The sequence below is a fragment of the Dendropsophus ebraccatus genome, chromosome 9 (assembly GCF_027789765.1).
Source record: "Dendropsophus ebraccatus isolate aDenEbr1 chromosome 9, aDenEbr1.pat, whole genome shotgun sequence".
Lineage (NCBI taxonomy): Eukaryota > Metazoa > Chordata > Amphibia > Anura > Hylidae > Dendropsophus > Dendropsophus ebraccatus.
Genome location: NC_091462.1, coordinates 16767725 through 16783870, shown reverse-complemented (window position 1 = coordinate 16783870; position 16146 = coordinate 16767725). Strand labels below are relative to the sequence as shown.

General features: G+C 41.1%; 1 protein-coding gene across 1 annotated transcript in view; it reads left to right on the top strand.

The window, feature by feature from the left end:
- The window catches only part of LRP1B (LDL receptor related protein 1B), a 631601-nt gene that overhangs the window by 125480 nt on the left and 489975 nt on the right, over nucleotides 1–16146 (top strand). The window contains exon 10 of the mRNA XM_069982660.1: nucleotides 4195–4375. Within this exon, the coding sequence (XP_069838761.1) occupies nucleotides 4195–4375 (181 nt within the window). The remainder of the gene's footprint in view (nucleotides 1–4194; nucleotides 4376–16146) is intronic.

Genomic DNA, 16146 nt, shown 5'->3' with positions numbered 1-16146 from the left:
GTGATAGCTGATGTAGCAGAGCTGTCTTAGTGATAGCTGATGTAGCAGAGCTGTCTTAGTGATAGCTGATGTAGCAGAGCTGTCTTAGTGATAGCTGATGTAGCAGAGCTGTCTTAGTGATAGCTGTTGTAGCAGAGCTGTCTTAGTGATAGCTGATGTAGCAGAGCTGTCTTAGTGATAGCTGATGTAGCAGAGCTGTCTTAGTGATAGCTGATGTAGCAGAGCTGTCTTAGTGATAGCTGATGTAGCAGAGCTGTCTTAGTGATAGCTGATGTAGCAGAGCTGTCTTAGTGATAGCTGATGTAGCAGAGCTGTCTTAGTGATAGCTGATGTAGCAGAGCTGTCTTAGTGATAGCTGATGTAGCAGAGCTGTCTTAGTGATAGCTGATGTAGCAGAGCTGTCTTAGTGATAGCTGATGCAGCAGAGCTGTCTTAGTGATAGCTGATGCAGCAGAGCTGTCTTAGTGATAGCTGATGCAGCAGAGCTGTCTTAGTGATAGCTGATGCAGCAGAGCTGTCTTAGACAGATATCACTAACTTTATTTTTAACACAATAAAATAAAAATAGTCCAAATATTGGTATCACTGTAATAGTGCAGGGGTATTATATTTCTACCACTGTATTTTTTTTTTTATTTTTTTTTTAATACTTTACTAAGTATCGAACTGGTATTGAGTATCGAAATATAAAAGTTAGTATCGGTATCGAACTCAAAATTCTGGTATCGTGACATCACTACTCCCTACAGTACTGTTTCTTTAACAGCAGGGAGTCCCTAAACGTGAATAAATATTTCATGGCAGTCTACAATTATAGGTTACCACCCTGACAAAGCAAGGTAGTATGCTGCTCATGTGATAAGTAGCTGCTAAATGTGTACATACTGTATGTCCAAAGGGTTATGGAATAATATAATATTTACAGTATAAATGAAGCGAAGCGCTTCGCTAGCTCAGCAGTTGGGTTTTCAGCCAGCTGCCTTTGAACTAGAGTTCAGAGGCAGCTGGCTGATAAGCTTACTACCAAGCTAACAAAGCGATTCACTTTGTTTATACTGTTCATCTCTAGTCCTGAGCACACTTGCATCATCAATTCCATTAAAAGTGTACCTGTCATTAGGCAGCTTCTCCTGATCGGCATGCGTCGCCGATCAGGAGTTCTAATGTGTCTTCCAGAAACTTTATACATTTTTTGATTGCAATTTTTGTACATCTTGTTTCTTCAATGAATGAAATATACAAAATTAGAACAAAAAAAAATGGATAGATAAACCAGATACCCTCCGTTTTGCCGAGCAGAGAGAACCTGGTGAATGCTCAAGTCTCTCATTGATTTCAATGGGATTCGTCACTCCAGCTTTGAAAAATGCTCAACTTGCGTAATGAGCACTAGATCATTTAAGTGCTCACTTAACACTAGTAACTATCTATACTATCAAAAGCTGAGAGAGTTCTTTGGATGAGCCTATGAAACTTATTGAATCAGAATAGTAGTCGTACGCAAATCTTGCCCAGAGTGAACCTATCCATAGTTACCCAATCTTCCGGCAGCAGGAGATCGAAAGAAGCTGCCTAATGACAGCTACGCAGCCCATTATTAATAAAGCTATGTTTTTTTGTGAAATAGTTGCCAATATGATTAAAGATGAGCTAGCAAAATCTTACGAACCAAGATTTTTTATAAACTTTTGGTTAGCTACTAAATTAAACTTTTTGCAGTTTGGAATGTATTTGTACAATTTACGTGACTGCACAATATAATACACTTAAAAACAAAAGAAAGGGTATGCTCACCTGTCTTCACTCCTCGGGTACCCTTCTCCGGCTTTCTAGTCTCCTCTGCTAATTGACGCAGCCTTCAGCCCACTTAGCCAATCACTGACTGGGACAGGGATAGCGCCACAGCCAGTGATTGGTCACTCCAGAGACAAGAGTGGCAGCCCACTTAGCCAGTCACTGGCTGCAGCACTGTCACATCTCAGTCAGGTATTGGCTAAGCTGACTTTTGGTGGCTGTGGTGGACCAGAGACCATAAAAAGGAGACAACTGGGAAGTGTGGACAGGTAATAATTGATAAGCAAACTTTAGAAACCGCACTTAAACAGGTAAAGAGCCACAAAGACTTTCTTTTTTCTACCAGGAACATGAGGGTTAAATGAGTGAAAAATTTAGACTGTCTTACAAATTGACGTTACCTGCTAGAGCTATATGAAAAAAGGATTCTGGAGTGATTGCTAAATAATATACTTATTTCTCTGTTTTTGTTTTCTATATTGTAATGTGGTATAATGGTCTGTTATGCTTAGCGGCTAATTACAGGTATGGGTGATCGTCTTTGTGGATATTACAATACTTGTCAAATGTGTTTATGATGAAGCAATCACTCTGCTTTTAAAGAATTAAAAGTTGTTACATTGAAATACCCCCCAACATAACAAAAGTACACATCAAGACTAGATACATCAGTGCTGTCAACAATCAATGAACTTGACATAAATATAAAGAACAGAACAGAAGCTGTGTTCCCATTATAACTATTGTGCTTTGAAATGTGGAATCTAAGTGTTCTGATTCTTGGAATAATTACTGTAGATAAACATCAAGAATTTATTATTTAGACTATGTTCACACACTGTAATGCGTTCGGAAACAGACTGCCGTAGTGGTCATTGAACACAGCGGCCGTAGGTTTCCGAATGCATTGATCTCTATTGATTTCAATAGAACAATGGCCATTGTTGTGCACACAGTGCATAAACTATGGCGGTTGTTCACTGTGGCTCTAAAAATAATGACCATGTCTATTTTCTGTATACAGTCGCCATCTGTGTGAAACAACCGCTGTTGTTTTACGTTGTATGAACGTGTCCTTTAAATGAATCTTATTGTATGTTATTGAAGCATGTCATCAGAAGACTGTGTTAGTTTGGGTCCATGAGCTAAGACTTCCACCAGTCTTCAAAATAATAGAGGTCATTCTTAATTTAACACTGTGTCCCTTCAGATTTCTATAAAAGTTTCTTGACAGTGGAATAAACATTGTATTGAATAGAATTTACTTGAAATGGTATTCCAATGAGTCCATAAAAAAATAAAAATGCACAGAAAGCATATAGGTGCAATCACCGATCCCCCACTAATCATTTGGCACCTTTGCCACTTGTCTACGCTGCTCCTATATCCAGATTCAAACTTTTACAAATGTTCCCAGTTATACATCATTGCATCTACCTGGGAAATTACATCTCTTAGCATGCACTGCACCTCATAGCAAACTACTTAGTATCAGTCCAACACTGGCTTATTCTGCCTCGGCTGGGTGATCACTTATAGGAGTTAGTTATAGAAGACGTCTTACAGCTTACCTGGCCGACTGATTAGACAGAGCTTGCAGAGGAGTGAAGACAGAGTGGACCAGGCAGTATTTTCAGCAGCTTCAGGTGGTAAGCATGTAATACAGACAAACTGCCCAGTTCATGGAGTATAATAATATATTTCACTGTTACAAACAAGCTTAGATTGTGGGTGTGAATTGAATAGGGTTAACTCCTTCCTGACTGAAGAACCCCTTTAAGTTTTACTTGTATGGAATACATCAACAACTTGAAATGTGAAAGTGCTTTTTAGACTACCTGCTTATAGGTGGGTCTACCACATTGGGGGGGGAGGGGAGACCTTGGACTACTAGATTCTGGTTGATCATTGGACTACAAGCTCGTGGGGGATCCTTGGACTACCAGCTCATCGATAGGTCCTTGGATTTAATCTCAAAACACATTAGGGCAAGAGGTAAGAAAGGGCATGTCTGTGTTATGATTAAAGGGATTGTTTCATCAAGATAACCCACTAAAACAATATTGGGGGTCTCTAGAAAGAGGGCCTTTTGCTGCAGTAGGTTCTCCTTGAAAAACGAAGATCATCTGGACTTCTAAGAGCCTAAACCATGACAATCAGATGATCACTAAAGACATCTCTCTTCTTCCTTTAAAACAATTACCTCTTGTATGCCCTTTAAAAATAAAACATTATTGGAATAGATTCTTTCTGCTTGTAACACATGGCCCCCCAGAATTCCTTCACCTTGTTTAATCAATCACCAATCTGGAAGCTGTAATGCAAAGTGTATGAGTGAAAGCGTCAACTTAAATCGAGTCTGATGGTAATGAATTTCAATGTGGTTATTATGTTAAACAGATCTTGACAACGTGGAAGGAATAGCTGTGGATTGGATTGGGAATAATCTCTACTGGACAAATGATGGACACAAGAAAACTATCAACGTTGCTCGACTGGAGAAAGCATCTCAGAGCCGGAAAACTCTACTGGAAGGAGACATGTCACATCCCCGGGGAATCGTCGTGGACCCTGGGAATGGGTATGAGTTTTGTCATTTACATTGGTGTATTTAATTGGTTTTGACGCAATGGCTGATGGATCTGAATATCTTATACTAGGACCATCTAACGATGGCTCATAGCGAGCTACCCCCTACATCTTGGCTTCATCACTTATGTCATTCACTAAAGTTGTAGCAATTACTTAACTGTCAGTTGCTTCATCAGACTCATTTACTATCCGGCTATCCAGACCGAGAATGCATCTGGTATTTTACATTGGAAGTGACAGATTTCCAAGCATTAAATGTGTCAAAATTTCAGGGGAATTAGAAATCGACAGATCTAATTTCCATTGGAAGTGGATGAATTAGACGAACGGGAAAAAATGTCAACAAAGTAATGTTGATCCAATTATTCATAGTTTGAGTTGTTTTATATGTAATGGAAATTCAGTGTCCCTGTTAATTTGAATATAAATGATGTCAAGATTATTAGTAGTATTATAATTTTCTTTTTCTTTTTTTTTTAATGGTATTTCTGATCAGAATGTGGACGTCTTCAATGAAGTGCTTATTACTTATAAATTCCAGTAACGATCAGTAGTGTTATAACACAGGTTTGGAAGCAAAGGTTTGTTCTGAATGAAAAAAAGACTAGATAAGAGTAAAAAGGAAAAGAGGGAAATGGGGGACGGGGGTAATGACCGCTATAACCCTCTTGATCTCCATAATAGAGCCACCTTGTGTATTTGTTATGAATAGAGGGGTAATACATGCATGCATCTGCTGAAAGTAGCCAAATGCTTTACTGTACCTAACTATCTTTTGTAGCTTCAGGCTGGGTACACACTACGTATATTTCAGTCAGTATTGTGGTCCTCATATTGCAACCAAAACCAGGAGTGGATTAAAAACACAGAAAGGATCTGTTCACACAATGTTGAAATTGAGTGGATGGCCGTCATTTAATGGCAAATATTTGCTGTTATTTTAAAACAACGGCTGTTATATTGAAATAATGGCCGTTATTTACTGTTATATGGCGGCCATCCACTCAATTTCAACATTGTGTGGACAGAGCCTTTCTGTGTTTTTAATCCACTCCTGGTTTTGGTTGCAATATGAGGACCACAATACTGACTGAAATATACGTAGTGTGAACCCAGCCTCACTGTGAATGAATGGTGAATGATATGCCAGCGTGCATGGGTGACTCACATCTCCATTCTTTACAAACACTTGCAGACCCATCCTAGAGGAGTCCCAACAGTCAGACCCTCTGTAGTCTGATGCTTATCCTGTAGATAGAGATATTATTTTAACTGAGATTGCTCCTTTAATACTCTGCCATTCTCATCAGTGCTCCCTGCTGAGAAATGCGCCTTGTATGATCTGCCTGCCCAGAGCATGGGGTGTAGGGACTATGGCACCAAACATAAAAAAGGGACTGTTGGGCTATCCTGGACTCCTGTTTTTTTTTTTTGTTTGTTTTGTTTTTCTTTTAGTTCCTGAATCTATATGTGATTACATAGCGGTTGTGATGCAAACTGCAGTCTTTTGAGTTACCTTAATGTAATTTAAGGAAAAGTAAAGGTGGGCATGCTGTTACAGAAGTCTGATTGTTGACCCTATAATACTTGTGTAACCATATTCTACTAGATAAGGGTTTACATCTGCATTGGAGCCTTGTTCATGGGGCTCAATCACAGAATCCATTTATTTAGCAGGGCCTAAGCAGGCATAAAATGCTGTAAACAGTACTTTTTCCCACCCCGACCCTGCTAAATAAAAGGACCCTTGAAAGGAACTTGATGCATCTTATTGATGTTAGTGGGGTCTATCAGGGTCTATCAGGATCCCTTGGTGCCTAGTAAAACAGACCATCAGAACCTTTTTTGTGGAGTTAATGGGTTCTGTGACTATGAATAAGGCCATGCCTTATGCCTTAGCCTAATACTTATTTATTTATTTATTTTTGTGTAGTCTATGCCATTTCATTATGTTGACAAATTGTCAGTGTAGTCCTTAAAATGTCTGTCAAAATCTCACAATGAAAATAAACCATTAAAGGAAAATTTTGTCCACGACAAAAAAAAATCTGGTCCAGTCAGGAGGTAGAGCAAACATACTAAAGAATGTATACTTACCCATCCCCGCACCACTGCAGCTCTGCATCACCGATCTTGAACCTCCACTCCTGCAACTCCATAACCTGCGCTCAGGAATGCTCACTCAGCCAGTCTGAGGCAGACTGAGGCAGACTGAGGCAGGACACTACTGCTGTCATTGACTGGTTGAGTGGGTACTTTCCTTGGGTCATGGCGTTGCAGGAAGCCGGGAGAAAATGAAGTCCGGCGGCTGTCACAGACATAGTTACACAGTGCTGCTGGGGCTTGGGGACGGTTAAGTATTAGAGATGAACGAACCGGGTTCAGGTTTGAGTCCAGCCGAACCCGAACAATCGGCATTTGATTAGCGGTGGCTGCTGAACTTGGATAAAGCCCTAAGGCTATGTGGAAATCATGGATATAGTCATTGGCTGTATCCATGTTTTCCAGACAACCTTAGAGCTTTATCCAAGTTCAGCAGCCCCAGCTAATCAAATGCTGATCATTCAGGTTCGGCTGGACTCGAACCCGGTTCGCTCATCTCTATTAAGTATACATTCTTTATAATGTTCTTATTGTTCCCCCCACACCCTGCCTGCACCAGATTTTTAGTTGTCAACTTTTTTCTTTTAAGTATTTTATACTGTTTTAACCTGAGCTACATCTTTTGGGTTGATAGGTGACTTTTTATTACTATCTCTCCTCATTGGCACTCGTGTGGCCCTGTTATAATTGACTTTGCAGATTAAAAAATGTTGTATCAAATTCTAATGTTCTGCAACATGATCTCAGGTGTTATGGATATTACAATCTATTTGACTGAATATTAGCCCATGCTGTGACAATGATTAAAGAAAAATGGAAGAAAAAGGAATTAAAAAATATCATCTTTAGCAATTATTGTGATTTCAGCGGGAGAGATCGTGGAAAGTTTAGTGTTTCTAAAAGCGGGAGGGAAGCAATAATATTCTCCGGGATGTAACCTGAATATTTAGATCAGTGACTGAGTGTATTCTAGTTAATTGGGTAAATGCTTCTTAATCTAAATTCTTGACTAGTAAATTAGCCTTTGAGATCAGAACGGAATCGTTCCTAGAAACATTGTTATCCTTCTAATTAAAGAATAGTCCTAGAGCTCCCTGGAGAACCAAACAGATCTCCGCTCAATGACGAATCCCTTGTATAATTAGGCAGATTGCTGACCACACATTCTGATCACCTGACAATGGATCAACAGTCCAAATAACATAGGATATACTGTCGACAAACAAGCTGTCCTCAGTTATCATTAGAAATCCCAATGCTGCTCTGATTTCATTATAAGAAGGTCCTCACTGATCTTCTAGTGACGAGTATACTATGAGTGAATTTGTTCCCCAAATTTGGAATCGTTTCAGATGAATGGCAATGGACAGAGGCAGGGACTGTGAAATCAAGGGCACTTTAAAAATGAATTATAGTAATAATAATAATAATAATAATAATAATAATAATAATAATAATAACACATACCGGTGGCTGAAGAAGTTGGATGCAGTTCTTAAGTGTCTGGGAAAACATGGATATAGCCTATGGTCCATGGCTGTATCCATGTTTTCCAGGACTCCCTAGGGCTGCATCCAACTACTTCAACCAGCAATATAAAAATTCTGAACAATCAAACTTAAAGAAGAACTCCGGGCTGGGGTTATTTTTAGGATATGGCCGGGGAAGGGGTGGACCAGGAAGTGGCCACGGGACGGAAGAATGGGACGGCGCGATCCGGGACCCGGTACTGGAATCGGGGAGGTAAGTGGCCATCGGCCTCTATTTCCACCTCTTCCCCGGCCATACCCTAAAAATATCCCCAGCCTGGAGTACCCCTTTAAGCATGTTTGCACTGTGCTGATTTCTAGTTTCTACAGTATGTGTGTGGCCAACATGTCCGTAAGTGCCACCACAAGGGATGAGAAGTATTACACAGTTCCCAGCAAAATGAATGATCTTCCTGTGTAATATGTGTACATACCGGCCTTCCTGACGCACAGGCACTTATTGTACTCTTCTCTGTATCGAATGAAAAAACGAAAGAAAGCTTTTGCTAAATATTTTTTCTAGACCAGACAATACCTTAAATTCCGCACCTTTAGAGTCATTTTCAGACTTCATGTTCACAAATATTGGAACCCCAGCAGTAAGAACACCTGATACCAATGTGCGAGACAAAAAAAATGAATTGCTATTATAACATAGTACTGGCGACATTTCTATTTTCGCTCATGTTATTTATTTGAATCTAAGGGAAAAGGCAAAGTAAAAAATCAGTAAGAACAAAATAGATAAATCTTATAATAAATAAAAAAAAATAAGATGAAACACATGTGCTTAGCCGCGCTCAACCCTAGGACAGCTTGTACATTGTGCTGCTACTTAAGTTGAGTTCAGGTAAAGCTTAGACTTACTGTGTTATCCTGATCTTTGCAAAAATCACAGACGGCTTATCCGTGTTCTTCCCTATAAATCTGATGGCATCTGACGCTGTAAGCAATATGAGATATAGTGTATCAAACCGCAGACTTGTCAGGAGAATGATGAGCACCTTGCTCAATGTGAACACGCCCGGAGCCAATCACTGCAGAGCAAGAACTTTGTGTTTGGCCGAGATTCTTTTTGCTTAATCTTTAATACAAAATAGAATAGATTTATGAATTCACAAAAGTAAGTTTGGTACTTGGAATTAGTGTGATTATTCTGCAGTCAATGAGTACGATATTATCCGACTGCTACTTCATAATGGGTGGTATGAGAGGAGTAACACAGAGGTCCTGTCCTATCATAAGGGAAACTCCACCTATTGTTAAATCTTCAGTTTTCTTATTATGTACATTAGAAGGTTTGGTGCACTGGGACGGTACTGGGGGTGCCCCATCTACCCAATTGTGGGTGCTAGGGGATTGGATTTACAGTGGTACCTATACTGACCTGTATAACAGGGCTACTATTGTTGGCTATACGAGTGCAGATAAACCACCTAATATTTAGCAAATTCTTCTGTATGCTAGCTGTGCATGATTACCGTGTATGCTGATTACTTTCCTCCCCGCCAGCTTCTTTTGTGTATTTATTTATCACAGTATGTTTTTGTTCCATTGTTGCTGATTTTGGTTTCCAACAGCAGTGGAACGAAAACATACTATGACAAGTAATATATACAAAAAGAGCTAGTGAGGGACACCGAAGACTCATAGGTCAACACCGCAGAGCACGAACAGGTAAGCATAGGCTCTGCTTTGTTTATGTGTATTAAATTGTGCAGCCGTCATCTTTACAAACTCTTTACAAACCTTGCAAAAAGTTTGTAACGTATATCAGTTAGTGAAATTCGGTATGCTCATCTCTATTTATAACTTTATAAAAATATATATATATTTTTTTCTTATAAAGCTATAATAAAAATATTTATTTGTATAGCACGAACAGATTCTGCAGCTTTTTTTTTTTTTTTTTTTGCACAATACAGGAGTTAAATTTACATTTACATAGACACATTACAGAATTAAGTACCGTATTTTTCGGACTATAAGGCGCACCGGACTATAAGGCGCACCTTCAATTTTAGCCTGCTAAGCCATCTAGGTTCATATATAGGGCGCACCGGACTATAAGGCGCACCAGACTATAAGGCGCACCGCATTATAGTGTATAAGTTTGAACGAACGAAAAATTTAATTCACCTGCTGATCACAGTACTTACTGAGGCTCCTAACTATGGTGGCCGTAATGCACCATGCAGGATAGGCAGAATTCTGCCAGCGAGTCCCGTTGGCAGAATTCTGCATGGAGCATTGTGGCCACCATAGTTAGGAGCCTCAGTACAGTACAGTGTTGCTCTATAACCTCCGGCCACTAGGTGGCGCTATTGAATGAAAGTCTATGCCTGAAGCCTATGCCTGAGCCTGTATCCGGGCTGCGGAGAGCAGGGAGAGCGGGACAGCGCTACAACGGGAGAGCTCTACAGCGCTACAGTGGGAGAGCGGGACAGTAGGACAGGCCTGCGGAGCCATGGGCCAGGAGTCCACGTGATGGAGCTCTGCGCTGTGCTGTGTGGCGGGGAGATGTGAGCTCAGCAGCCTATCTGCGCCATGGAGGCCAGAGCTGTATCCCGATTCATATATAAGGCGCACTGGACAATAAGGCGCACTTACAATTTCTTAGAAAATCATAGTATTTTAAGTGTGCCTTATAGTCTGAAAAATACGGTAGTTAAAATAAAAAAAGCAATAAATAAAAAAAAGCAACTTTATTATATATAAAGAAATGTTTTTAAAGCTAAATTCCCCTTTAATGTTCTGGCTAGTCAGTGTACGCCCTAGTAGGCCACATAACAAGGGTTTGCAAACACAGTGTTAACGTAAATTATATACACAAAGAGAAACAACAGGGAGAACAATAAAAAATCAGCCTGTAAAGAGCTGTAACACACTAAGTGCCCTTCAGTCACGGCCATAATTGTGTGCAAACAACTATAATGAACCCGAGAGAAGAGAAAACCTAATTGTCCCTTAACAAGTCATATAAATGTTTAGGGCTCTCATTGATTTATGGCTCTTCTTGCCATTGATGGGAGGATATTGACCCAGGCGTAAAAGGTTGCCTGTATCACCATTAGACAAGTGATGTGTAGATCCGAGTGATTGCCCATTCCTTGTAATGTAATGTAGGTCTAGTCAGATTTATTGCAGGGCTTAGAGGCAAGTGAATTGAGATGGAGCATATCCATCCTGTCACCGGCTTGTAGCGGAGCATCACCCATACTTTATAGTATAATCAACATCTCCAAACACAACAAGCCAATAAATAGCTAATTGCCCCTCGGATGCCACTCCGAGCCCTTATATATACACCATTGACTATATTTTATGTTATCGATCATACACCCCAGTCTAAGGAACGTTCCCATTAAAGTGCTCATTTACTTCCTGCCAATAAGCCACGGTGCACGTAATCTACCGCATTGATCTGCGTTGATTATATAAAGATGGCAAACAAGGCAAGATGATTGACAGCTGAAAATTAGGTCAAGATGCCGGTGAGATATTGCTTATAAAAGTGTCGGCAACGTTGTAGAGCGCTTTATCCTGATGGGATAATGCCTATTTACCATCTATAAATCTTTCTTTTGGTAGTTTGCCTGTTAAGTATAAAAAGCCAGTGGTTCATGGAGGCCAAGCTTCACTCCTAAATCACTTGTCGTATATAATAATGTCAGCTCCCGGTGTTTATGTCAGGAGCTGCTGGATATATGGAGACACATCACACAGGCGGTGACGGCTCTTCATTCAGGCTGCTGAAATACATACACAACATTAGAGTAAATCAACTAGAAGAGTTAAGCAATTCCATGCAGAGATCAGGAAACTACTGATATACATTTAAAGGGGTTATCCAGTAGTTGAAAAACATGGCCGCTTTCTTCCGGAAACAATGGGACTCTTGTTTCCAGTTTGGGTGTTCTTTTGCAATCAAGCTCCTTTCACTTCAATGGAATTGAGTTGCAAAACCCATATGTAACTGGACACAAGAGTTATGCTGTTTCTGGAAGAAAGCGACCATGTTTTTAAGGAGCAGGAGTTCAGGATTCCCGGGTAATGTACTCACCTACTCTCTTGCACCAATCTGTGATGTTTTTGTAACACTATCCATTACATATGTAAATTTTTACATTACAAATTTGAACAATTACGTATAGTGAACTTACGGCGCGCGGCATTAACACAGCAATGACATGAAGGTCTAATAAATCCATTGTATATGTAATTGTGAATGAGGAAATATAAAGCTTCTCCTGATTGATGAAATGGTTAATGCTGTCGACATCGATACCTTTAATACTTCATAAGTCAGGTATGAGTCATTGTGCGGGGCAGCAGGGTTATATATGATATGGGAGGTTGTTATTCATGTAAATGATTTTGAACATTGTTTCTTATTTATTACTACATTTATACAACATTATCTGATGAAGGTATATACTGTCATGATTGTGCCTGGGATGAAGTCTGTGCGCCCCTTGGCTCGTGCTGAACGGCTGAGATGGCACTGATATTCAGTGGTTTTGTATGTCTTGTGCAGTAACCTGAACCCTGTCTGAACACTGGCCTATTTCTAGCATGATATTCAGCCCCACCCATTTGCTGTGTGCTCTGGCCTTGAAGGAGTTACACTGCTGCCAGTTCTGATCCACAGGTGATTCTGTTTGGAACCAGGAGCCTTGTCCAATAAGGGGCTGGAACTGTCTCTGGTTCCCTATAAGTGTTTGGCTGAGGCTCATTCTAGTGCCAGATATTGAGCTTGTCTCTGCCTGGTTCTGTGTCTGCTATTCTTGCACTGTTTATTCTTACCCTTTTGCCTGTATTTCTGACCATCCTTCCTAGCTGCCTGCCCCTGACCATATTGCCTGTTTTTTTACCTTGCTTATTGGATTGTGATTTGTACTGCGCTGCCCGATTGTTGTGACCCGGACTGTCGACTATTCTTTATTGTGTTTTTGTCTTATATTGTCTTTTGTTTCATGTATCCAGGCCAGGGACCGCCGCCCAGTTGCTCGCTGCCATTTTAGGGCAGATTGCGGCAAGTAGGTAGGGACAGTGGGCGGGGCTGAGCTTAGGGTGCACGGTCTGTGTCCGCCATCTTGTCTTTTTTAGCGACCAGTCCTTATGTATACAAAGGTGAACCTGTATCTATGGTTATAAAGTCATTGGTCTGCTATGTAGAAGTAAAGCTTTTATTGTGGCATCATTCACCGATAGTTTGGGAAATAAGAGCCAGGCAGTCAGGGTGTCTTTTTCTCTCTTTTAGGTTATTATAGCTGCCATATTGCTAAAAAACCATGACATAGTAATTTAGCTTTACAGACTTATATGGACAGTCCCTCCTTCCTATTCTTTTGTCTTTGCATTTAACAGAGTTGTTTTTAAAGAGAAGTCCAAAAGGGGTGGGAGAACATAAAAAAGTTATAGTCACCTGTCCTTGTGCCCGTGCAGTGCTGCGTCCTGCTCCTGGACCTCACCGGCTGTCTTCTGAGCTCCCATCCGGCTACATCACGACCCTGCTTATTGATGCCCCACTCAACCAGTCAGCGACTGGGGCGGGACACTGCTGCAATCACTAATTGGCTGAGTGGGCTAAATCCCACCCATCTGTGGCGTTGAACCTTGTTGTGACATCCCTGGAACCCGGGAGAAGATGATAGCCAGAGGGTTACAAGAGCTCTGTGATGCGGACCCCGAACCCTCTGTCTGTAACAATTTTTTGCCGCCCCCGTCCGGACTTCTCCTTTAATTATAAAGTTATGGATGATTTATTTTCAAAACAGCACCACCCCTGTCCACAGGTTGTATGTGTGGTATTGCAGCTTATTACCATTCACATTAGCTGAGCTGCAATACAAGTGTAACGGATAGACCAGGCCCAAGGAGGTGGATCCCCTGGAGAGGAGTGCTGATGAATGTTCACCAAGGAGCAAAGTCTAAGGACTTTTCACAAGAGCACGCCGTAAGGCAGGATAAACTTTGCTGCGGGAAACTCCCAGGTCACTACCCTCAAAGAAGGTCCCCATTGACCAACAACTGAAGTCATGAAGGAGTACTGGAGCCTGAGACCAGATATTCTTTTACTGTGGTCGAACTCCAAAAGGCACTATGAAGACATTGTTCAAACTGGAGCTAAGTAGAGAACGAATAATGTAACAAAATCTAAACAGCTAGAAGGTCGCTACCAAGCGAGGAAGTAGAGGATAGCCAAGGAGCGCAGAAATGGGTCGCTAATAGAGATGAGCGAACCTCGAGCATGCTTGAGTCAATCCGAACCCCGAACTTTCGGCATTTGATTAGCGGTGGCTGCTGAAGTTGGATAAATCCCTAAGGCTATGTGGAAATCATGCATATAGTCATTGGCTGTATCCATGTTTTCCAGACAACCTTAGAGCCTCATCCAAGTTCAGCAGCCCCAGCAAATGCCGAACGTTCGGGTTCGGATCGATTCGAACCCGAACCCAGTTCGCTCATCGCTAACTGAAACACACCAATAACTGAGCACAAAGGTCTGGAGGTGATGGCTATAGATAACCTCAGGTGATCAGCCTAGAATTCACTAAAACACGTGTGCCTATGGTGCCTTTACACAGAGAGATTCATCTGACAGATTTTTGAAGCCAAAGCCAGGGATATCTTAGTCTTTCCATTATGACCTGTTTCCTGTTTGTAGTCTGTTCCTGGCTTTGGCTTCTAAAATCTGTCAGATAAATCTCTCTGCATAAAGGCATCCTTAGACCTTATTCACACGTCCCGTAATCTACGGATCTGTATCTCCGTATTGTAGTTAGTGCACATTGATGTCTGTTGGGCTATTCACACTATCATCAGATTACAAGGATGCAAACCAATGCTGGGGAAAAAAAGCGCGGACCGAGTGCGGACCCAGATTTTATATTTTTTACAGATCCTCTCAGAAATCAATGGAATCTGCTATTTTTTACGGATAGTAACCTGTTTGGCATCCGTATTTCCGTTAAAAAAATAGTCTATAAATACAGGTGAACAGGTGTAAGCCTGCCACTAGAGGAAGTCCAGTTTTTGTAGGTATTTGCATAATTGCCAGAAATCGGCACAATTGTTTGCACCAATTTTGAAAAAGGCAGAAAAAACATATAAAATTGCATCATGTGAACAAAACCTTATGGTACTCCACCCCCTTCTCCCAAATGACTGGTCATGCAGGATGATGACTATTGAATTGTCCACCCCTTAACTCCCATGCACCAAAGTTCGAGAATACTGCCTTTAATCTCCTCCTTGGGTAGTGAATAATCAATGATTTACATGTGTCAATGACTGTGTAATGTTTCATTCTCATACTGCTCTAGGACAACAAGATCAGCACTTCCATCATAGAGATGATGATGATCTTTAACCCCCATCTCTTCTGCTGTTCTCCCGTCATCCCACCTCCTTCTTATATACTCAATGGTCGTCAGTATAAACAAGCTTCATTTCTTGTTCTTAGCAATTCTAGACATAACATGGGCAGAACGGCTTATAAATATGCACCAGATTACTAGGAGAACATTTAGTGCTCCTCCCCGCTGGGTAATGACCGGACCGAGCAGATTTCTTACAGAAGATGGGAAGGGTTGCTTTACAGTTTTTTTTTCTGTGGGGCCCAAACATTCAATTACGCCTCTGGCGTTTTGGGAGGAGGGATAGGAGGGGGAGGAGGGGGGGCTTCTGTTGGTTTAAGCCGAGAACAAGCAGAGAATGGGAAGCGAGCTGAGATATGAAAGCAGCATCTCCAGCAATTATCGAGACGCTACACCGGAGGGGAAAAGAGAGGACGGCTTCTCTGTACAGTGAAAGTAAAGGAGTCATGAGCATGAATACAAGGCTGGCAGATGGTAGCAGACAGGGGAACTTTAATTTACTCAGTAAACTCCACCGTGAATTTGCAGCTTTTCTGTTGCTCAAAAAGTTGCAAAAATTAGTCTATAGAAAAATTATAAAATGCTGAATAGTGATAGAATAGGTGAAGGATCTATGGGGGAGGGGGGTCTCATAAAGATCCTTATACATATGACCTTTGCCCTGCGAGGACATGTAGCCCCCATTTTGTGTACATAGGGGATAAGTACTTGAGGTGTGACTACCCCTTGAACACTTAAAAGGGTTA